This window comes from Anopheles ziemanni, chromosome 3 (assembly GCF_943734765.1).
Source record: "Anopheles ziemanni chromosome 3, idAnoZiCoDA_A2_x.2, whole genome shotgun sequence".
NCBI classification, from domain to species: Eukaryota; Metazoa; Arthropoda; class Insecta; order Diptera; family Culicidae; genus Anopheles; species Anopheles ziemanni.
In genome coordinates, this window is record NC_080706.1 from 43,276,989 (window position 1) to 43,302,543 (window position 25,555).

Sequence of the window (25,555 nt, forward strand, 5' to 3'; positions counted from 1 at the left end):
ACGGCCCCAAAACAAGCGACGAACCGAACACGCGTTCGCGTCGGAACACACGACAAGAAGCGCGGGAAACTCTCGACACTAAGCCAAACAGCACGCCCCGGGGGTGAAAGAAAAAAACGGAAAGTAAGCGAGGCAAAGAGAGAGAGAGGGGGAGAGCAATCAAACACACGCGAGCGGGCGCGCACACGCTGGGCACACAGGAGATCAATCGGAAAGCGACCGACGCCCGCGCAGTCGAGCCTGCAACTGTGCGCGAACGGCGCGTGAACATACGCCACAGGTCGGCATCGCCCCATCATGTGTCCGGGGCCTACCATCCCCGCTCGCCTGCCCCCGCCTTTCCCACCCTGGTGTGAGAGCCGGAGTCACAAGCCGTTGGCGCCATGTGTTTCGGCATTCGCAACGCTTGAAACCTGAGGCTTGGGAAAAGGGTGGCCGGGGATAGCACGGAAGCGGCGGAAATGTGTAAACGAGGCAAGACGACTTCTGGCTGGCGCTTGAGCGCCGATGTTGGGGGTGTATCTGAGCGTAAGCCGATATGATAGCCCAAGGAAGTTGCTAAAAGTCCGTGTTGAATTAGTTCATTAAAAAACTTACTCCCAGCGTCAATTGAAATTATAGAATGGTTAAAAAAGACTATACATCAAATTCCTAATGCATCTGGTTTTATTTTTCTTGGCTCTTGTTTATTTTAGGCCTTTTAGTTCGTTAGGGTTTGTAATTTCTTAGTCATTTTCTTTTCAAATTGATTTTCATTTTTTACTTACACCTAAAATATGTTATTTTTTTTTCCCCAAATTCTTATTTGATATGATGCTTTACTTGCCGAAAACAACAAAACATCACAAAAAACACTGTAAATAAATATTTTTTATGTTAAACACATTTTTAAAAATAACATAGAGTATATAGAAATAAAAACATAAAAATAAAATAGAAATATTTAAATTCTATGTTATGTAAAGAATGCATCCTCCAAGAAGTACTGTCACTGATTGTATGACAATGATAACCGTTCGTTGCATTCGTTTAGAATTAATTCCCTTTTATCATTAAAGCCGAGAAACAATTTCCCGCAAGGCGTATATCTTGGAATATGTTTTTGGCTGGAGCCCGTTTATTGTTTTCTTAAAGAAGTCGTTCTACAGATAACGGCTGATCTGGATGATAAACATTTCCACCATGCAGTTATGCAACTGGGGTGAATTCAAGTATGCTTCGAAACGGAATAATTGTGCGTGTTTAACCTTGTGGAAAAATTAATGAGACGGAGATATGTTAACTTTGAAGGCCCATTTACAATAAAGCCCTTCGAAGGAACCATGCGTTGAACTGCGTGGTTATCGTTTTTTCTCATCCGCCGCACGCCAACTCGCGGGACGGTTCCATACAGCAACTCACCTCCGGTAAGCCGGAGTAGAGGACGCTTAGCTTGCCACCATGGATTACTTTTGTAGATCATGTCACTGGTGAAGACCTAGCGCGCTCTCTAAGTGAGCTGCAACGAGGTGCTCTAAATTCCTGCCCTTCCTTAGCCCACAAAATAAAACCTTGCCTACCGTGAACCTGCCGGATGAGCCTTCGCGGTGTGAAATTTATTTATGCGTTTATAAATTCTAATTTACGACCGCATCCAACGGCGGTGCGGTGTGACTTTTTTACCGTGCTACACCGAGCCACCGATCCCGATGGTAAGGTAAGGATCGACGGCTTAAAGGGTTAAGCTTTTCTTTCCAACCAGGGCTTTCCCGGAACGTCGAGAAATGGGCCAGTAACGGGCTTCCAGGTGCAGCAAAGTACGGTCCAGTACCGCCCTTTGTGGCGTCGCCCCCACCGTCCAATGGTGAGCAGATTAATAGTGACCTCTCTCCCTCCGGGTTTCGGTTGTCAAGCCGGGCGGTTGACATTACCCGCCGCACGGAAGCTGCACGGAATTGACTTCACGGTCGGTATTTATTACGTGTGCTAATCCGGCGACGGAAACGACGCCGCTCGGGGATCATTTTAAGCTCCCGGCAAACAAGGCATTACTAGGCACCCGCAGTTAGCGTTCGCCTTTGATGGCTCTGTTAAGGTTAAACCCCAGCACGAGCGGGTGGTAAAATTTTAATAAGATCGTCATAATGCCTAAATCTGGGGTTTTCTAGGAGGGTGAGGGCGAATAAAACATCACCACTTCTTCGTAGATAAACTAGTTGACGTTTTGGAACGATTCTTTCGGAGGAGAAGAATGTTTCGGTGGTGTCTTTACCACACCCCCTCACAGAAAATCGCACTGAGTCAATCCGGGGTGGCCAGAAGCGGTGAAGAAATCGAAACCCCAACCGCAGGCCACCGTGAACAACAAAGTGACTAATTAGCAAACGCTTACGGCATCACACCACCAACGACGACGACGAGAACGCTGACGAGGGACCACAAACCACTCGCCCATAAATCTCCCAACCGATCGCGGCTGAAAACCTCCCCGAAACGAGATGGGGCTGCCGGCACTCAGGGCTCGTCGGGCAAACAACCCATCAGGGGTGCTCGCACGCACCGGCCCAGTTCGTAGAAAATCGGTATATCGGTTCGAACAAGAGGCAAGATCCCGTCGCGCTGAGTCCGGAGATCAAAGTGGCGAACCATTGCCATTTCCATTCTACCGAGCCGACTGCAACGACAGCGGCGGCCAAGGGAAGGGAAACCGTTCAACTAGTTCTATGCTGTGTCAATAGCTCGGGCCTCCGAGCATGCGATTGGCCGGTGGAGTGTTTAAATTATGACTAATCCCGATCGAAGTAACTCGCCGACCGCAGGGGAAGGTTTCTCGCGTTTGTCTCCGTTGCAGGAGTTGGGCGGGCGGAAGCGGTGAAACGGAAAGTGCACCACACCTGTACATAATGGACACCGTGTCCCAGGGCCCATTATGCTCCGGGACTTCCACGGTCAGCCTTCCATCCGTCTGGCCGGCGTAAACACTACACCCGCCGTGATCCTTGAACGCACCACAGCTGTGTGGACACTTGATGTTTGCGCAGCATATAATGTTGCCGACCGGGCCAGCCGATAAAGGAATGAAAAAGCACCCCTCGACAGTAACGGCCTGCCCGTCAGAGATCGATGCCGTGAGAAAAACTTCATACGCCGTTCGCCCGGACCCGGGAGTCCCTCGGGGGGATTTCGAACTTGCTTGGACTTTGCCCGTCCGTTTTGTTGGCGCGCGCTCGATTAGTCACTGACAGCGTGGTCTCTCGTCTCGCGTGTCCGCCGAGCTGGAAAGTCAACATGGCGGACGGCGCAGTTGACAAGCTCCCGGGACAACGACGACCACGACGACGACAGGGTTGATTTCACCGACACCGAAGACAGCTCTCGTGAGGGTTGAAGTGTCGCATCCATAATCAAACACGCGGCTCCAAACACAAACACCAACACACATACACATTTCGATGGGGCCGTGGAGGCGTTGTTATGGTTTTTCGCCATCAAGGTGATGATAATCTTCTCGCCTCAAGTGGCCCCCATCGGTGCAGCGAGGGTCAGAGCCGAAGGCAGACGCGACAATGGCAAACCACAACAACGCGTGCGTGCGTGCGTGCGCAAACGGTCGTGATCGCTCGAGTGGGGAAAGCTAATCGAGTGTGAAATCGCCCGCGCGGTGGAATGTTAATCATCGCCAACAAAGTTTATTCGGAGATGTTGGGCGGAATAATGTTTCGATGGCAATGATCTTTCTCGCCACCCATTTTTCTGCGTTCGGTTTCGGGAAGCTATAGCATGCACGCGATAGTTAAATAGCATTTTCTTAAAAAATAAACTCGTGGATCTACGGGTGTCTAATGAAAATTTTAAAAAATCTACTTCGTTATAAAAATGACGTAAACAAAACTCTTTCCAGCTAGCAAAAGCAGTAAATATGATTAACCAATAAAAACTATTTGTTGAAAAAATTAAAAGGGGAAGAAACAGAAAATGTTTCGTGTTGCAAAGGAATTAAAATGTTATGAATATCTGCACTATATTTTCAGCTGTTTTTTTATCATTTGTGTTGAAGTGAAAATTTTAATTCACTTTTGTATATCTATTATATTTCATCATTATATTTTCGTTTGAACATAATTTTCTTTCTGATGAAAGGCGAATGAAATTGAAGAATCAAAATTGAAATATACACGACCGAAGATATCAACGGTTCGTTTGTAAAAGTCGTGTTACATATAGTACGCCTGAATGTATGCAACAGAAGCTACACCACAAGCGTAACGTCTAGTAACGGGCCGTGGAAACAACAAAGGAAAATGGAATTGATTTCAAAATAATTCATCCGTTTACTTAAACTACATTAAATTAACAATCGACGTTACTTCTCCTTCATCAGGTTGAGACGTGTCTTTAACCTTTTGTTGTAATGTAAAAAAATGTAATTTTTGTTAAATACAGCAAAAACCCCTTCAAAAGCGCAATATTGCACTGCGCTCGTGGAAAAACAAAATTGCGGGTCTTAAGCATTCAAATTCATTATTCCGGTAATGAATGCGCTCAATAACGGTCGTGGATTAGTTTTGTTCGATTTTAGAACCACATGACACGGGTAGAAAAAAAAGGAAATCCCATGGCACACCCGCCAGCCATTGCGTTATTGTACGAATCATAATCCAATATGCTCCAAGGTCTGACGGAGCTAGCTGTGAATGCCTCTGAGCCAAAATACAAAATGCAATCCCCAAACGAAACGAAAATGATTAATTGGCACGTCAAGGAGTACCGGTGGAGGATAGAGTGTTTGAGTTCTCCACTCAAAGACCGATGGTTGAAGTTGAACCGACTTACCTTGTCATGACTTTCTTCCAGCTCGATGATTCTAAACTCAAGCAGCTCATTCTGTTCGCGCAATTCGTGCGTTTCCTTCAGAAGATCCTCCTCCCGCTGCATCAGATGGTTGATCCTTTCATTTAGTTTCGTCTGCTCTCGTGTCGCCTGTGTTGCCTGGTAGGAAGGACGAGCAAGAGTGTGTTATTTACAAAGGAACGGAATGTTTTTATTTTACCTCGCTTTATGTTGCCTCATATAGATAATTATCCTAATCATTTTTATATAGTATTGACACATTTAATTTTATACAGTATTGACACAATCAATTAAATTTGTCCATATGTTTTTAATAGCAGAGCTTTTTAAAAGTATCGGAAAAATATAGAGTATTACGATGTTGACGAACAAAGTATTACATCCAAATTAACCTTCCGATAACATTCATTATTGAAAGACTGCAAAACAAACTTCATTAATTGTATAGAAACGTCACGTACAAACAACGAATGGATCCCATTCTTACTCATGTCTTATAAAACAGCAGAACAGCTTGGTATTTTCGTTTCCTCCAACGTACCTTAACGAGATCCTGTTCCAACTGGTCGATCTTCGCTTTGGCCGCCGTATAATCCCGGCTGAGACTATCGTTGAGCCGCTGCAGCTCGTCCAGCTCCTGCTTGAACCGTTCCAGCTTGGCGCTGCCCTCGCCATTCGACCCGCCATTCGGCCGAACATTCCAGGGATCGTCGTCCGGCGAGTCGCCGGTGAAGCTGTTCGGCTGCGGACTCATCGAGGACAGGGCGGAGTCCGCGTCGGACGTCGATTCAAGCGACACCTGTTCCGGTTCCGTTGATGTTTTCGCTGCTTCCGCCGCTCGATGGTAGGGCAGGTGCTGGGGGGCCTGTCGCTCTCCCACGATCTGGCGTAGTCGTTTCGAGTCTATTACTACACTACTGGCACCACTGTTGTCGTGGCTGTGAGCTTCCATGGTTCGTTTGCATAATTCGTACGGCTAGAATTGGAAGATGAAAACCGAAAGTAAACCCAGAGGCAAACGACGTCATCGTGCCCGCCGCGTACTTACCAGCGTTGGCCGTTGAGCCTCATCGTCGTTGCCGTACGTCGTTGTATCTATCGCTAATTCTACGTTCTCTACCTGTGCTACTAGAGCGTTCCGAGTCGTTTGACAGTCGCTGTAGTCAAAGCTGCTCGACGCAACTTCCGCTGCCGGGACCGCTGGGAAGGAGGAGCTCGTCGTTGTCGCCGTCGTCGTCGTTGCCGTGACGATTGTCAACTCCAGAGATTCTTTCGTGTCCAGCTGTTCGTAATCTTCGTTGACGGATTGGATGCTGTGGTTGCTGTTGCTCTTGCTGATGGTTCCGCTACATGGTTCTGTCTCACGCAATTTTCGCATCTGCCGAAGAAAATTCGCAAACGGAAACGAAAAAAGAACGTTAAAACTGTTTTCGCATAAAAACGTCGACGCGCTCGTATTTCGTTCTGCGCCGGTCGGCTTCAGATTGGCCATAAGATTATCCCCACGGTCCACAGAGCGTAGCTGATGTCGTCAAGGGAAGCACAAAAAAACAAAACCCACAAAACATAAACCTGCTCCAGATTGTGCTGTCCAATCGTGCCAGATCTCGCAGGTTTGCATTTTAGGCCGAGAGAAACAAAACGATCTTTGCAACCAACAATAAAAGAACGTCCTCACCAGAAATGGAACGCATGGAACGACTGATGAACCCTTAAGCGTAGTACGATGTTAACAAATTCAAGACATGTTTAGATACAGACAGTGAAATTAATTTGAATGTTTCTAGCAAACCAAGACGAAAGCTGATCTATTAAAAAAAATGAGAACGTTCACCTGGCGATTTATTTTCCGGACTTCTCAAATGTTTTCCTCCATAAATTTAAAATATATTTTAACTATTTTACAAAATTTGGAATCCAACGTAAAAACAGTAGAGTCAGTCAACAAATAAATAAAAATTCTACTCTTTTAAGCCAACACAACAGTAATAGGAAATATCGAAGTTTTGAAATAAATGTGAAAACAAAAACAAAGGTTAGAAAAAATAAATGGTTGGATAAAATTTTTGCGACATATTTGGAGATGTTATTTACATGGGGTCTTTAAGGGGTTAAACGACAGAAACGGTGAACTTTTGATCACACAGCTTCAAACAGGTCAATTGAGTGCAAATGTAAATGCATAAACGGACTGTTGTCACCGTTCCATCAACTGCCTGGAAAGTGATGGCGATTATGCGTTTATGTTACCATTTTTTTACCAACATTTCCTTAAGTTGACTCATCACCGTTTCTTACTGCTCAATCTCTTACCATGCGTTTTTCTACTTTTCTTCCTTACACAATGCATGTGAACCGGTTTGGATTTCGATTTTCCCTTTGAAATATAGCCGAACCATTCTTTGCACGTGCTACAGCGAGCCACTTTACCGCGGAAGGCGCATCTTGGTCAGAAAGCAATCTTTCCTAAGTGCTGCTGAGCGGTACATTTATGCTGCCTTGCGTGGGGGTTGAGTGAGCGGGTGTCCATCTATGCTCGCTCGATGCTTCGTCTGGCGTTGGTGCTTTACTCTTTTCGAGGCAACAACGATGGTTTCCCTTCGGAACAGTATTGCCGCGTACGATTGAAGGGAAATAGCCACCCGCACCGGCGTCCTAAGCGCCTTTATGTAAGCGCTCCACGATCGTAATGATGTCGATTGCGAGCCCTCATTCCCGCGTACGGCTCGGTTCGCTAAATCCACGCCATCTCGTGCGATTTCCGAACCCCAAGCGGGCAATTTCTTCGACCCTTTGCCGCGATCTATATTGCGCGTGGCGCGGGAAGCAACGATAAAAGATTGCATGACCACTGGCCCGATCCTGATCCGCCGTCCCATTCCCTTGATTCCCGCTCGGATCGGGTTCGGACGGCGCGCAGGTCACCGGCCGGGGGAAAGCCCAACGCAGTCCGGAGTGAAATGGAGAGCGTCGAAAAGGAAAATTGAACTCCTTTTTCAGCGGTGGTGCGGAGGGATCGGGAGTGTTTTGAGCAGGTTCACAAGCGTTCACCCGGCGGCTCCCGAGAGACGTCCCGGGACAACCGAGAGTGAAAGTTGTGTGGGCAGTTTGCAATTTCGACTGCATAAATTAGGCTCCCTTTCGGAGGGCCTTCCCCGGTTGGCGGCGGGGAGGCTGACGACGCGGGCATCCATTTAAATGAACAGAAACATGATTTATTTTCCACATGAGAAGCACTTCGGTGCTACTTGACCAAAGCCGTGCCATTCGATTACCCAACGCGGCATCGGTTTTGCCAACGACATCATCGTCATCGGTTTTGGGAAGATTTATTTGTGCGATTAAACGAACCGAGCCGGAGACGATGTTTAATTTACAGAGCGGGCCTTCAATTCATCCACCATCATCCGCGGTTCATAAATTTTGCAAATTTCAAGAGCTCTTCAGGCTTCAGACATCCTTCTCAATGGGCACATTCGGCTTAGAAATAACCACTCCAAGTCATCGCTTCTCCGCTTGATTCCCATTAACCCCTGGTGGCCGGTGCGGTCAAAGTTTCACCACCTTTCCTTTCTCCCAGGCGAGCACAAACGCTAAACGATTGTCTCGCGATATCAAGAAATGGAAAACCCCACCGGTTCGGGGGAAACGCTGCTTAGCGATATCGCATCACCACAAACCCCCTTACGCAACCGCCAATAATTTCTAAATAGTTGAAAACAGAGATAACAACAGGGAGGGGGGAGGGGGCAATCGATGTCCACATTCGAGTCCCGGTGGGTAATTGGGAGAATGAGGGATCATAAATAGAAGAAAGGAGCTAACATCATAATTGCAATCTTTCCCCTTATACCGCCACATTAAATCATGCATGTTTCAATCTCATTCGATACAACATCGTCACAATATCGGTACACACACACACACAAGCTATTGCAAAAAAAGAAGCACTTCCACCTAAAATGGTCCCGCATACTATCGTTATCGCAAGCGCGAGGAAGCTTCGACGCACGTTTCCCATAAATCACTTTCTTCCGTGGCGGGCGACTTGTGCGGTACCGCAAGCGACGAACCTAACCGTACGCCGGGTCGGTGAAAAAAGTGAAAAGCATCGCGGTACTCGAGGGTTTGGATGTTAGTTGGTGTGTGAATCTGTATGCGACACAGGGTAATAGAAGCAGAGGAGCTTTCGATTCGAGCCGGGTGTATTTTTATCGTTTTTTAAGCCGGTTCAATGCGTCTCACGTGGCGTTGGAAATAAAGAAAACGGCGTTCGGCTGCGTCCCGCGCGGTACCGGAGGGATGTTATTCGGTAATTTCGTACTATTATCCCCGTACCGGTTCCGTGCGCAACATCCACACAGTCATGTACAGGGGATGGGACTTGCAGGAGGCGCTGCAAATTCCACGTCCCTTGAGATCGTCGCCTGTTTTCAGCATTACCCGGCGTGTACCCAAGCTCGTGTAACAACATTTGTAGAGAGCATTAGCGAAGCATGGCGTTTTGATTGGTGTGAGGAGAGTTATAGCATCACCAAATTAATATCTCATGGAGATTTGTAGCTAACAAGTAAAAAAACATCAAAACTATATTTTGTTGAGTTAGTTTGGTATTAGTTGAAATATAAATGTGTGTGACCCAGGATTTTCTAAAATCTGAACTACCCTTAATACATTAGGAACAATGACGCTCCACAAATAACGCAAAATTTATTTATTTTTAGTACGCTTTCTTTTCCAATGCAAACATCTTAAACGCTACCCTGTAGTCTCATTATTTTTCACGCCCATAATATTCTTCAACTATGAATAATCGATCGTGCAATCTTTTCTCACCTTCACCAAAGCAGCTTCCTTTAGCACAAAAAAGGGAAAAACAAACGCTTAAAATAGCCTCAGCCCGACAACCTTTTCCCACTAATGGGCCCACACCTAGGCCATTGTAATTATATCACGTTTCGCTCGGCGCAGTAATTGCATCGATCATCGCACTTAAACTGTCGCTGGGATCGTGAACCGAGAACCGATCCACTGGCTCGAGCGAGACATAAAGAAGGACAGCAAAATACCCCGTTCCCGAAAGTGAGCGGACGTTATGACGGGTTCGTCGTCATCGAGAGATGTCGAACAAATCCCTCCGTTTCTCGATGCGGTGTATGCGCTACCACCGTTTACTGACAGTTCCGTTCCGATGGGGGTTCATCATTCTGCGCAACAATTGTTGTGTTTCTGGTCAAACGTTCAAAGGAATCACAAGCAATAGGTGATGCAATGTTTTTCGGCAGCCTTGTCATCGACGACGTATCGACAGCCCAAGTCAAAGGGTAGACGTAGCATATCCAAAACATCAGCTGAACTGTGGATCTCAAGAACATGTGTGGGCACCTTATTGAAATGTAGATGATCGTTCAAACACCGAGAAAAAAAACACCCCTACGCTTACAGCAAAATATTTTTGTTTCGTTCGAGAAGCACCCTTGAGGCGGTTTCAGCTACCGAGTACATTTTTGTCGTGGGAAAAACCAAAGAACACGGACTTGCTAACAGTAGCCCACTGTCCAACAGCCTCTCGCAAGCTCCATTCCGAAGGGTCATCCAGCGGAGAAAACCAATCCTTGTTGACCCTTCATTTCGAGCACTTTGCACTGCTTCGCACTCGGCCCTCCAAAAGCCACTTTACTTTCACTGCACGCCGCGAAGAAGAAGATGCTACAAGGAAAAGCGAGAGTTTATAAAGGCACAGGTCACATGCCATGCCGCAATTGACACGAAAGCTATCGCCCTGCACGGTGCCGACCATTGACGCAATCGGTCCGAAACGGGCCGGTTTGATCGTTACGCAACGCGGAACACGCTTGCCGAGCCCCGATCGGGGCTCCAATATCATCTTCTGGAGCAGCTCGCCACTTTCGCGGCTTATTCTGGCTAAGCCGAAATCCATCCCTTCGGCTCCGGTGGATGGGATTCGGTTCGTCCGTGATTTAATCTTTCCGTGGACCAATGACCACTGCCGATGAAGCGATAGGACGATGACCGATCGACCGAGTGAGTGTATGTTCGTCACGCAAAAATTCCAAGCGGAAATGGCTTCCGCAACCACCTCCCTCCTGTCGGGGAGGGGAAATGTTTGGCCACAGGGTTTAAAGTCTCTAACTAACTCCCCCTAAGGCTAAGCTGGGTGTGTTGTGTTTTCCTCCCCTGATTCTCTCCCTCTGCTTTGACTCTCTCTCTTCCCGCACCGCACGACCGAGGGCGGGAAATGACCGCACGGCGAAAAGCGGAACGGAACTGCAAAATTGCACCGAAAGGTGCGCGAGCGAAAGATCGATCACGTTTCAATAAATGGAACGGTGATCACGCGCTTTGCGATTTGCTTTTAAATGGCGAATCTGTCCGAGCGAGAAAAATGGACCATCCAGCGAAGGGCGAGGGAAGGGATGGGGCGGCGAAATGACTACATGGACATTCGGTCGCAAAAGTATCGGTCATATTTTTGTTTTACACAAGGCCTTCGCCTTTCCTTTGGCTTTGGGCTTCGGGTTGGTGTGGGGTTGTGATTTATTCTCCACTGGCTTTTCATTTCATATTTTTCTCTCACTGCTGGTGTGTGTGTGTGTTTTTTTTCTTCGTTTGCAACGGCAAAGGTGCATAATTTATGCGAGCGCTTAATCGAGTTCGTGTCCGAGGGAGTTTACATTAGCTCATTTCCTGTACGACAGCTAGAAACCGCGCGGATGACCTGGGTGTAATAAATTGGCAGGGAATCTTGTTTGGGTTTTGAAACAATCTAGAGCAGTTTAATATTCCTCGAAATTGATTTAAAGTTGTTAGAGGTCGAATAGATTGATGAAACAACGCGATACAGCTAAGATGATGCGGAAATTATATTTGTTAACCTTTTATATGAATCATTCTTTTGAAATTTGTTTCTACAAAATAGAACAAATTTGTTTGTAACATGAACTATTGAAGAAAATAATATTTGAAACATGATTCAAAAATAATTTCAAAAATTGATAGTTTTAGCTTATTTGGTTTCGAGGTAACCATACAATAATTACCCAAAACCATTTTCCATACAAATACTTCAATTTAGATTTGTTTTTATCTATCTGGCATGGTTCGTTTATAATTCCTTTAAACAATTAAGGGACATTATTTTCACACACATAATCTATTACTTTGAAGAGGCATCTTATTATTTGATTTTTCAATAAAAATTAAACATTTTAATGTAAATAAATTTAAGCATCTTGAACTAATACGTAATTAAAGTACCTTTTAACATCGTTAAGAAACTTAGCTTGTCAGTTTAATTTCTACCTCATTTTAATACTCCGCAACAGTCCCACCAACCCCCTCAAAGAAGGTAGCTTTCCCGGCCCCATTCATTCAGATTCGTCTCAGCAGCTCGGGAAATCGTGCGCCACGAAAACAAGCGAAGTCATTATCAAATGGTCACATGACAATCGGGTATAATTTTCCACGATTCCGATTGGAGCTGGAAAGGAAACGGTCGTGCGGGGGACAACAAAACGATCAATTTAAAAATGTTCGCTGACCAGCCGGAGGACCGGGTAAATTTTCCGCTTTTTCCACGAACCATTTGGGCGGGAAAAGCGATCGCACGTGCTCGCCCGATGGTGTCATTTCCGAGCACGCGCCCCAAAACGGAAGTACACATTTTGTCACACTCGTGTAGAGATTTCCTCAAATAGCGTTTTGTGTTTCGTGGTTTGTGAAATTCGTGTTTTAACTTCTTCTTTACGCTTGCTGGATAGTTTCTTGACCCGCCTGAATGTTTGTACAACTGGCCCTTGGTGGGCGCAAGCGGTAAACGAGTGTTTGTCGAACGGGTACACTCCCTTATTCGTATGCATTTATTCCTCGTTCAAACCTAGTCTTCGTTTATTTTAAACCTACCTATTTACCTACGACAAGGTGCATGCGCTTATGCAACCTAGTGTGTGCCACAGCACACTTTCATCATCTCAAAACATTGACACCCGAAGTTTTGACGGCGGCATGTTAAGCACGAAAACGTATCCATGCGTAGCAACTGCCGAATTGTGGCCGCACATTTGACGACGGGCTGGCATGTGACAGGCGGGTTATCGGGGAAAAAACTGGCCCGAATTCGATAACCGAACCCTCTGCCACCTGCTGCTGGCTTACCGTCGGTGGCTCGCTTCCTTCTTCCTTCCTCGCGGTTTATCTCGCACAGCGTTCGTACTTTACATCATCCCACTTTCACTACGAACCGACGGGCTCCCCGACGGGCTGTCACTTTCGCGAGCAAAGTCTTCGAAACTGACCTTTTCCTTCGTTCTCCCTGCGTTGCCGATCGCATGCCAAACGCCCGGCACCAAGAGAACGGACGTCTCCTGACCTCTCGAGCCAAGGGTTATTTCGTGTGCGAACAACTTTTGACACAAATGGCTGACGCGGATAACTTAGCCATCATCCACTTTCGGCTGGAGGAACAAAAACCAACCCCATCAAGACCTTCCACAGGAAGTTTTTCTTGATTTTCGGAAACACGAACTACTCTGCAAAAGGGTCATTCGACTCCGGTTCTATCAAAAGCGTTCATTGTTTTTGGCTAATTTTGACAGCCATTTGTTGGGGTAGCCATCCACTTCGGTGCGTCTTTGGTGCGACTCCTCCCGCTGCTATACGATTTCTATGCTGCCTTTCTAACACACACACACACCCGTTGGCACCCTTTTGCTCATGTGGGATGACATAATCCCACGCTGGGGGCTGGCGGAAAACATATTTTCTGCGCCAAAATCTCCAGCGCGAACCGAAAATCCCTGAGCTGACATGTGCAGCCGGGCGTGGAGTGTGACGGGCGGTGCCAAAGGCGAACAACACGCACGCAGTAACGCTCGCAAATTGCTTTCACCCTTCGTTTTTGCATGGCCTTTTCCTGTGGTGTAATCGGGGTCGCATGTAGGGCCGCTGCTCTGCCAAAAAAGTATTTAAAGCGGGTTTCGCGAAGGATGGAAATAATAATAAAAATCATAATCCGGGAGTTTCCAAAAATATTGTGTTAAACATTCTTTCGATATTTAGTATCAAACCTTGAAATTAATTTAGCATTGCATTGAAGAAAAGGTTCTACTTTTATAATGATACCCAAATGACCTATTGTTTCATTTTTGAAAGTGAAGTTGATCTACGGGCAATTTTTCAAGCTGGTGAAACCTCAACCGTATGCCATGTTCCAATTATTCTTTAATTGAATTCAATAAATTATAAATTCCCGCCAAAACCTTGAGCTTGTGTGAACTATCTGAGAGGGGTAAAGTACGTGTAACATTGTCAAACGAATATAAAAATAAACCCCTTCTATTCGGGTCAATGGGAACAGGCTGCTTTTCCACTCCCAAGCGGCGAATCGTTGCGCGTTAATCGACGACCGCCGCCATTTGCTAATATTTTTGGTCAATCAATTGGTCAATTATCCAAATTGCTAACCTACTCGCGGCCATCTACGGCGCGAGCACCGCTCAAGTGCGTTGCGTTGAAACTGCATCGTCCTCCGGTGCGCGGTCTTTGTGCTTTAAATTTAGCACACGCCGTGCTGAAAGCGACCGTTTGACTTTATCGACTAATTAGCTAACGCGCAAGACGCGAACGGGTTCTCAGTGGGTAAGGGGATGGAGGGGGTGAGGGTTGGCTGAGGTCCGTGTAAAACCTAACGGCCGCTCGGTAATGAATATGATGATGATGGCCGATGGTCGATGAAGGCGGTGAGTAGGCCGATGGTGCATAAGTAAAATAGCCATCACTCATCGACCCCCGGCGGGCCGCAATCGTGCTTTCATCTAGCTTTCGTGGCTTCCCTCCAAATCTGAGATCAACCTGAAGCGGCACCCGAAAGGGCCACGGGTACGCGGACCGCTACCGAAGCACCCGCGAGCCGCCACCGCTTTCGATTGTAATTAAACAGCAATAAATGTTGGATGTTTCGTTGATCTGGCCTATCTGGCCAGAGGAGTTCCGGGCGGCTATTAGGTGGCTGACCAGCAGGCTCAGCGACTTTTCCTTCGCACAGCCCATTTCCACTTGGCGCACCGTCGAAGGAAGCATCGGTGTGGGCATAACTTTACAGCCCGCTCCGTTCGTCCCGTCTAACGGGTGATGAATGCTTTTTAATTAAATTACCAACTTAAAACGGGCGCCCGGGGGAATCATCATCAACATCACCATGGGAACACACGGGTGAGCACTTGTTTTTCCAAAGCACCGGGTTACCATCACCCCCCTCAAAACGGTAGTGGGAATGCGCGGGAAAGTGCGGCTGTCAAATTTGCCCCAAACCGGAAGGAAAGGAAGGCTGGCGGCACGTGGCGCGGATTGCATCGGAACTCGCTGCACCGGTTCAGTCGGCGAACCGGTTGCAGCAGCATAACGACTCAGCGGTCCGGACAGCAGTCATGCGAGACGGTTACCTAACGCCCCGCTTGGACATAAATTATTCCAAATCGTTTCAAAACGGTCCGCCTCAAACGGGGGTTAGGATAGTTTGAAGCTGGTAACTGATCGATAAATTAAACACACACAAAAACGCACTCAAGCCCTGAAGGGTATCGATTTCCAAAAATGTGACAATGAGTCAAATAAAACGAAAACGAAACTGAAAACCCTCGGCCTATCGGTCGTAATTTGTGATGACAATCAGTCCCCGGAGGCGGGATGCCAGCCAGCGACGGCCCGGAAGGGGGCGAGGACGACAATTAATTAGTTTTCCACCCCAAGACACCCCCCCCTCGTTGGGGTTTGGTGGTTTTCGTTTCGTGGGGAGACCCACTTCACACGCGGTAGCCCTTTTTCCTGCCCAGGCTTGTTGGTGGCGCTGCAGGTGCATACGGAGCGCCACAGGGAGAACCATAAACCATAAACCCGATGTTGATCTGGGATTGAAATGTTGTGCGATGCGTTTGTGGTGATGTTTTTTTTTTTTGGCTCGTTGGAATTTATTCGTGCGTGTGTGTACGATTTTTTAATAGCACTAATTTTCCAACCGCGCCATGATGCAATCGGTGAAAGGAAGCTGTTTAAAGTGGCCTCCTATCTGCCGGGCGGCCACCGGCGAGTGATGAGTATTTAATTTAGGATTATGATGTTATCGGAAAATGCTTATGAGACGCGCTTATGGGCCAGTGAAAAGGAAAAATTTGGATCATTCACTTACAACATTATGTGAACTGAACCCTTGAAAGATGTAAGATAAATTAAAAATATTGTGCTATACATTCAGATAAAACAACCGAATCTTACTACGGCACGATTTAGATTGACTAAATAAGGTACATTTTTTAATTTGTTCCAATTTCGAATCAACTGGATCAAACTGCTTTTATAGTCTGTTGTTTTGGAATTGTGAGCGGGCAAACGAATGTCAAAGATGACCAAAAGTCGTTCAAACAATGTTTAGCCTTCACTTTTTTTAAGTCCTGATCGACATCAGTTTTAGATCTTAATATTTAAATTTTTCTCATAGCAGAGATGGCGATATTGATATATTTTTGCAATTTTTAAAATAGAAGCAAAATATGCAAATTAAAGAAGAGTAGGTATATGCTAAACAAACGTAAGAATATTAGAAAAGAGATTGCTTACTATAAAATTGTTCAGGTATCACAAAATGAAGAAAATCCATTTACTAACAGTAATTATGACTAAACGTCAACGTTTTTGCAGAAATTATTGAAACTTCTAGCTTGAAACAAGGCAACAAAATTTACCTTAAAGATACAGCAATTCAAGTCTTGGAGTTTTCGAACTTTGTTCACGGATGATATGACTATAGCAATTGTCAAATATTTTAATAATTGTTCCTCTTGGGTCAAGTTTGAGTCATTATTTTCCAATATGCAATCGATGAAGATTCTTGTTGCAACGTGAAGAAAATAATTGTGCATGTTTACTCGGCCAATGAAGCAATAATGGAGTAATTATCACAAAGCATCGAGCCAAACTACACCGATCATTTGATTTAGGTAAATCATCCCCCGAAATTATCGGCTCATGATCGGCCTCGATGACTACTTGATTCCGCGAGTCCGCCTAATAGCTCTCGGTGGAAGATTATTCAATTATAAATTTCCACAAGTACCGAGTGATGTGTCTACGAGTCGCTGGCCAGGTGCGTTGGCCAAGAATTGCACCGTGAAGATGCGCCATACACACTCTCTGCGGTTCCAGCTGGAAAGTCCCGCAGCATCCTCTGCCCCGAAGGCAGTCGCGGATTAGTTGTGTAACGGCCGGCGTTCGCTCGTAGATGCTTGCGATCGTTTGCACCTAATCGTGCGTGCCATCAGCTGGATGCGATTCGATACGGATCATCGTCACAGTTCCTGCGTCACGAGCCAAACTGGGAGATGGGAAAGGCTGGGGGATTGGCAAAATTGGCCACATTATTTAACCATCGGGTCGCGCGCTCGGTAAAACCAATCGAGCCTGCGGGAGCCTCGTTCTGCGATCTGATCGCTTTGGTCATCGAAACCTCTCGAGCTCAAGCACGAGCAGCTCCGATCGGAGGCTCCGATTGCGACCATCGTAGTTTAGCAATCGCAAAGAGGTGCTTAGAGGTGAATCCCACTCTTGGGCAGTCTAGGGAGAGTACGAGACACCTGCGTGGATGTGTGGCTGTTAACCCGGTTTCGGGTGGCTGCACTCGACTCACCGAAATGAAAACCCTTTCCAGCGATTCGTTGCACCGTGAAACAAATTTACGACGATCGAGCTAAGGTGGGCAGCTGGGCGTAATCTAATTAGAAAGAAATGAAATGCGATGCGGCGCGCCGGTTTATGCGGGCAGCCGGCCGCAAAACCATCCCCGGCTCGTTGCATCGAATTCTTCAGCCCACAGCAGCATAATTGGGCTACTTGATTTGATTGTTTACCGGTGTATCTTTTACACCGTGCAAGAGATACCACCGTGTGTTCGTACAAAATCCACACCGGTACGAAAACAAACCGCGCCTCCAAGCAATGCTTACTTTGTTGCACGAGTGTTGTTTGGAAATCAATTTTCTTTTTCGCCACCTTAGATAAATGTGTTGCATGTTTTCATTTCAGCGATGCAAAAATGGCAGGGGAGTCAAAGAAAACAACAAACGCATCGAAACACGAGAGTGTTATTAGATTTGTGATTTGAACATTATAAAGTGTCTTTTTAAGCAAAAAGAAACAACGTGAGGAACAGATACACTGAAAACCTAAAACGAACTCTACAATAACTACACCGCTCAACATAATGCGTTTAATTGGTTAGAGTTTCAATGCATATGACCAAATAAAAGCATTCCAATAAACTAGTTGATCTAAACATACGTACTGAGTTGTAAAATTTGGAAGGAGTTTACTGATGTAAGCTCTGACACTGATGAATGAAGAATTCAATGCAAATAATCTGGATTGGCTAAAGTCATGTAAAATGTTAACTTTTTTGCAAACAATGCCATCCAATACGCCCACGGACTGGACTCCATTAAAAGAAAAACCTAGACCTACATTTCCAACTATGATAGCAAGTGCATATCGGCTCACGTTGCAATCGTTCGCGCAATCGAAAGCAATCATCAAATGCACTAATAAACGCATCGAAGCGCATTGCTTCCCCGCTAGCCTACCGATTTCGAAGCCCATTTCATCGTCGGCTGCTGATCGAAAACCGACCGAGGAATGGAAAACACTGCATCACGCATACATTAATTGCCCTTTTTGATGCGGGTGTTTGACGCCATCGACATCGCCCTTAATTGTACTCGCAGAAGCACAACGAAATTGCAATGCTTTCACTCTCGTTTTCGGTTCGCTCCACTTTGGTGAAGAATGCGTGCGCCACACTTTGTTCGCCTGCGTTTCGAGGGGAAGAAATGCACTTGGCGCTTGAGTGGCGCAAGTTTGAAGCTAAGCGTCCATTTGCTTCGCGATTCTACAAACTTCTGCGTGTTTTTGCTAAGTGCACTGGATTTTTTCATCGCGAAACACGATCCATCAAAGAGAGGTGTTGAGAGTTCGAAAGATCAACTTTCTTTCAGTCAAGTCCTCGGATCACGATGACAAGATCCCCTATCCTCACCGGTGATTTATTTACTTACTCAGCTACCACAATTGCATGCCGTCCTCACGAACTCACCTGAAAGTGAAGGAAAAGACAAACGAAACAGACACGTTAGAAAATCTGTCGCGAATGAAAGTTTATTTGGTTTGCCGATGCAGCCGACCCGTGCACGTTGGTTGTGATTTACGCTTCTCAAGGATATCCAGTGTGATAATGCAAATCGAAATCCGGGGGTCAACGGGACGGGACCATCAATGCCACCGGCCGGATCGTTCCCTCAACGGGCCCGGCTTCATTCAGGTTGAACCGGCTTCGGAGGCAAGGTCCGAAAGGAAAACCTGCCGGTTGGAACCAGTTGTACGTTACATGCTGCACAAACTTGTTCAACACAACCGCACGGGTGGGCAAAAACAACAACTTCTCCGACGACGACGACGACGATGGTGGCGGCTTCGATGAAACGAAATTAGCATGCTTTCACCATCATCGCCGATCGTCACCGTCGCACGATGGGCCCGAACCGGGTGTTGGGGAAGGCAAAGTGAAATGGAATTACATATTCATTGCAACATGATTCGAGGGTGCATGATGCTCACCATGGCAGTGCGCTATGAGTTGTTGCCGATTGGCCGGAACCGTAGAAAATGCATAATTGATTGGCATTAGGTGCATCGATCGAAACGAGGAGGTTTTTAGTGCGAATGTGTTTGCCAATGGTTGGAAGAATGTATCGGGTGTTGTAAAACAACTTCATGTTTGTAATGATAGAGCATCCGAAGGAGCTTTACTGCGTGTCTATGCATTAGCATATCATATCATACCAAGAGCTGTTAATGCCGATTTCAATTCACATTTAAACCATGTGATTTATGATTTGAAATTGAAGAAACTCAGAAAAAATATCAAAACAAATAAAATTTAATGAAAACAGGTAGAGAAAAACAGGAAGTCACCAAAACCAGTATAATTGAACAATCATGAAGATAAATGGTCAAAAATGAACCGTTGAAAAAGTTAAGCTGAATTGTTTTTAAAAGTCAAGAGAAAAATGAGTAGCTAAAATAAAATTTGAAATTTTTGATAACTCAAGAATGATATGATTTTTTAAATATACAAAAAAATGAACTTCTTGCTAGTGAGTTACTTTTAAATTTCATTAGTTTGAAAAAATACTATCGCGTTTGTCAAATGCAGAAAATAATCTAAAGGTTTTTTTTGACTGTATCTTCACTGTAAAATTTACGACTTAGTTACGAAATTTATACTGTAAATAACGACTTATCACTTTACAAAACCATAAATCTTGAAATCGGTCTACAGTTCTTGAATCTCATAATCATATCTGCTCTAAAAACGTACTTTGTTTTATAAGTTGAGTAATTTGGGTTCACATTATGCCTTTGATGTATACATTTTTTTTCAGGGCAAATAAAAAAATTAAAAAGCATCTTTTGTTACAATGTTTATCGCAAATAAGCAAAAATGAGTAGTTTTTAGCCCCTAATAGTGGTCTTATTTAACTAATGATTGAACCGAGCTTTCTGAACAGCTTTGGAATGTATCCGCATTAGATTCTTTGCTCCGCCTAGAATACTTCCAAACCCAACTCATCAGTCATGGTCGCGCGTACGGATTCATTTATAATTTCTCCGCGGTGTAACTTCCTTTTATTGATTCTCGGAAAAAGCATCATAAATTCATCACCCATGACTTCAAACTCTTGCGCCTCGTTGGTTGTTTTATTTTTAGACCCCGAACCTCGAACAACACGCATAGCACATCTGTGACCGCGGCACGGAGGACCTTCATTAAAAGTTGCTCCTTGTAATGGCTTGAACTATCCAACTGGGCCGCACACACCGTCCACCAGCCGTTGGGTGTTGGAGGCGCGGGTTGGTTATCCATAAAACAAAGTAAAGGGTAACCGTGGGCAACAATGTTTGTTGACGTCCAGCCTCGTAGTGGCTTCGCTACGCTCCCAAGACGCGATGGCCGCAAAAGTCCCAGCGCTACATTCATGCTGCCGATGTAGGGTGGCCCTTCCGCCCGTTTGGCAGCGAATGTTCAACCGATTTGCAATCGATAACTGCGATTGATTGATGACCGCGCGGGTTCGCACACTCTGCACTGGACGAAAGGTCCGCTCACCGCGCAGCCCCGGGCCTTCGCAAACCCATTTTGCAACGCGAACGTCAAGATCTCGCCGGAACGCCAACGAACCGTCGATCGAGCCGTCGGTACTCCCGTCGATCCGCTGATGATGATAATGATGACGAGCGAGATTTATCGCCGGACGGTTCGATCCGTCCGAAAAAGCGGAATGCAAAGCGCTGAGTGCGCTTTCCGTCACGCCACAGCGCGGACACATCATAAACATCGATGGCTCCCCCCGCCTTACACACACACACACACACACACACTCCATCCTCGAAGCGGGTCACCGGACCGCTGACCGGCCAATTTCCGGCCATTTTCACCCTGACATTCGTGGCCACGGCGCGGACCTCCGTCCGGTGACCTCCGATGGGGTGTTCTCACCTTCGCGAAATATAGGCCACGGAGCCAGCGTCGGAACATCGTTGCGCCGTTCCAGGATGCTCGATGGAGGTGTTCGGTTCGGTTTTGCTGCCCGTCGCTCCGGGTTCGCCACATACGGAAAGGCACTTTGTTTTCCCAGCCCCGAGGGAATTCTACTTTTTCGACAACTCTTCGCGACAATGGGTGGAAAATAAACTGCGTCGTAGCTGGTGACGGCCGAACGGCACGACAAATGAAAACAACACACGGCGCACTACTACCGGAATGCTTCAGCTCGTCGGAAAACGTCAAACGCATCGAAACGCTGGGTAAAACCTGCGCATGGCATTCTCCGTTGTTTGCAACCCCGAAATCGTACTGTTTGCCCTCGGTCGCCAAGGCAACCGGCAAGGGTTCACCAAACAAAGCTGAACGTTTTTCCGACCGTTCGAAACGAAATCACGGCTAATTCAAACTGACCGGTACGGATTATTGCGCCTAAGCAACCATTTCGACCCGCTCGCATTCCGAGGACCACGAAAAAGGAAAAAGTGCCTAACCTCACAATCTCACGCCCCGGGGTTAGGCAGCGAGTCGAAAGACTTCAACGCACGACCTGCCGACGAACTCAAGGTGCGCTCTATCGATGAATGAACTTTACACCACCACCAATCACCACCGGAGTCGCGCGGACTGGCCCGGGTGCAATAACCGTTTTTCTTACACACGATAACAATCACCGCAGCCGGCGAACGATATTGACCTTAAATGGTGCAGTTTCCGACCACTTACCCCGAAATAAAAAAAAAACAACACATTCGAACCCGTGCACACGGCCACGAATTGCGGCCAAAGTCGAACGGGAGCCTTTCCAACACAATGTTGTCTTGGGCGAGTGGCACCGGCTCGAGTGGAAGCCGAAGAAAACCTCCCCGTGAACTCGTGCGGTTCCATTATCGAGCGGAATTGGTTTGCACTCGATGGCGAACGCTGAATGTTGGCAACCACCTGCGTTCCAATGTGCAGAGTACCATTAGCAAACGGTGCAATTTTCGATCTTTAGCTATGGTTGTTTCACATAAGTAAGCTGATCTGTTCGATTCTTTCAGTAAGATAAGAAAACCTAAAAATCAAATTAAAAAGGAAGACAAATTACATAACACAATTTAGGTAACTTTAAACGTGATCCAACAAGTTATCTCCAACACATGTTCATTTGCAACTAATGATAATAGTAAAACGCAAAATTGTGCGGAAAATGCGTTGAAGAGCGTTACCATCATTATAGATGCCGAGTTTTCGATACAATAGGAAAGTGGCAATTCAGCTAAATCCACAATCTTGGAACTGTGATCTCCTTATACACATTTCCCCGAAACATTTCAACCTTCTTTTTGAAAAATAGTTTCTTGCAATTTTTCAACACATGAAATTATTCGTGCTTTAATCAGATGTTTTGGATTTAAATCACCCTACTTTTTAAGTGCATCAAAATTAAAACGGAAAATAGCAAATAAAAATAAATGTAAACATCCGAATATAAACATCATTTCGATGAAACATTGAATCTATAACTAATATCGATATTTTTGTAATATATTTTTAAACAGGTGCTGTGTTTACTCTTTGAACATTTATCGGTTTTATCTAAATTTACCCTGAATCAATTCACGAAAAAAAAACCTTAATCCTTATGTTTAAATCATATAAAAAATCATGTTTTTAATGTTTCTGTTTGAAAAAATGCTACATATATAGTTTTTCTGTTACAAGAAAGGCAGCATCCCTGAAACCCGCCCGGAGTGTCGGTGCGCCTGTCTGAAACCGAACTCGCCGCACGTTCGCCCGTTGGCCACCGGCCGGGTCACGTTGCGACGCCGGGCTCCGTCCAACGGTGTACGGTTTCAAATGTCAACCGGACACATGTGCGCATGATCCCGTGCACATCGATCACGTCAACCGGGGACCGGGGCCGCACATTTTTATCTTTCCCCTTTTATCATCCCGCGTTGTTTTACGTTGTTACGACGAAACGGAGTAACAACCACAAACCGAAGATAAAAAATAAGCAACAAGCAAAAACCTGTAAGACGACAACGGCGGTCCTTCTGCTTCGGTGGCCACTTGCAATTCCGGCCCAACATCATGCTGCCCGTGCGCGAAAAACGTGTTCTAGCAGGGCACCCGTGTTCCGAGCCCCTTTTGGTTTCGATTTCGTTTCGAAACACGTCACCTCTGCCGGCCCGTTGTTATCTTCCTAATTTTCGCCAATGCACATGTGTCCGTGTGGGTTTTACTGTTGTTGTTGTTATGTTTTCTTCTTTTTTTTTTTGTGTTATCATCATCCTCCGATGGAGAAAGTGAAAGCTGCCAAAATAAAAACATATCAATCCTGACCGTACCGGCAACGCACCTCACCCATCGGAGGTTCACCTTTAGCTCGGCGGCCGACCCGGGCCCGTTTTGCAATTCATCTCCTTCGGCTTTCACCCTCCGGTTGAAGCGCTGGCCGGGGAGGAGGGCTCGCGGCCGGTGGCTGGAGGACAAGTGGTCACGGGCGATTACATTTCGACCACCCAAAGCATGTACGCCGCGTGCACTTCCACCTGTACGCTCCACCGGCTCGTTGCACGACACAATCATAAAAGCTTCGGAACGGAAGCGGGAGGATGGATCGAAAAAGGGTTGTGATTAAAACACTTTCTTCGGTTGGACCAGTTCGTCGACCTCTGGTTGCGTCTCAGGCGTGGTTTGGCGTTATTTTATGTTTTTGATGTTTACGATCTTAGCTTTGTTCTCTGTTTGTTGTAAAATAATTAAGTGTGGCGTCTTTATAATTCTTCACTCATCAGAGCCAGCTCTCTCCCAATGCTATATGAGAACACGGTCATTAGCACAGCCGAGCGTTTGAGACGGTAAACCTACATTTTCACTAAACCCGGCGAGCCTTAAATGGCACGTCAAAGAAGACGACAGCGGCCGCGATTCGCGTCTTCTTTTTCGAGGGGAAATAAAATCAGTGTGCACCTAAAACGGGCTAGCGCCAAACGCGTCTTCTAGCTTGGTGCCGCATCTCAGCTAATAAAAAAAAGCAGCGAGCAGCTGCCTGAAACGGGAACAAAACCACGCACCAGAGGTAACGAGACGTAGAACGTAACGGCAGCGCCACACTGACCCCATTGGCTGTATTTGGCAGGTTGCAGGACGCGCTTCGCGCTGATAGCATGACACCGACACCGATCCATCCACCGGATGACGGCTTTGACGTGGTTTCCCCCCCCCCCCCCCCCCCCCCGGTCGGCGCACGTGAAGATCATCCGTCTTGAAGCGACGAACCTGACGAACCTGGTCGCCTTCCGCCGGCGATCATGTTTCGTTCGAGCACGGCACGGTTCAGAACGCATCACACGGGGCCAGCGAATCGATCACCGTGAGAACCGGGTGGAATTTAACCGCACCGAACGATTCTGGCCCCGAGCATCAACTAGCTCCGGTGTCGGTTAGCACCGTTAGGCGCTCATAAACTAAATTAATCCACGTCGAGGCGTCAATCGAAGATGAGTTAATCGTCGATCTGCCCGCAGCGGAGACACCACGGCTCGTTACATAACTTGGAAGAAGGCAACAAAAATTTGGCACGAACAGGCAGGTGGTCCCCTGACCGATTTCGTCTATGAGGTCTGATCGTCGATTAAAAACGAACCTACCTTGTAAAAAGAGTCAATGAAAAAAGTAAAACGCTGAATGAATCCAATGACGCAAAGTCTTCGAGATCTTGGACTCGGTAGTCCAACTCCAGGTCTCCGACACAACACCAGACATCAGAGCCCGGCGATCGGTAGACGTAACGGGTTCCGTTTGATTGCGCACGCTTACGACTTCTTCATCTGAACCCTTTTCCGACATGCTTTCGAACGATTTCCAGACCTCAATCACCCAGGACGCAGCCAACTTTTAGAACCGGAATGGCGCGACATACATACTTCTTACGCTACGCCTTGGGAGAATTGCACCGAACTGATGCAGGAAACTCAAACAGACCCATCTCTGGACGGTCCTCGGACTTACTTCTCCCCCCCTCAAACTTCCCCATTGTCGCCGGATGATGATGATGCCTACGGTGTAATG

At 46.4% G+C, this 25,555-nt stretch overlaps 1 protein-coding gene across 1 annotated transcript in view; it reads right to left on the reverse strand.

Moving 5' to 3' along the window:
* LOC131284799 (CAP-Gly domain-containing linker protein 1) overlaps positions 1–25,555 on the reverse strand; it is a 90,037-nt gene that overhangs the window by 8,296 nt on the left and 56,186 nt on the right. Inside the window, exons 5-7 of the mRNA XM_058313658.1 lie at positions 5,879–6,208; positions 5,372–5,806; positions 4,813–4,968 (exon numbers count right to left, since the gene is read on the reverse strand). Of these exons, the coding sequence (XP_058169641.1) occupies positions 4,813–4,968; positions 5,372–5,806; positions 5,879–6,208 (921 nt within the window). The remainder of the gene's footprint in view (positions 1–4,812; positions 4,969–5,371; positions 5,807–5,878; positions 6,209–25,555) is intronic.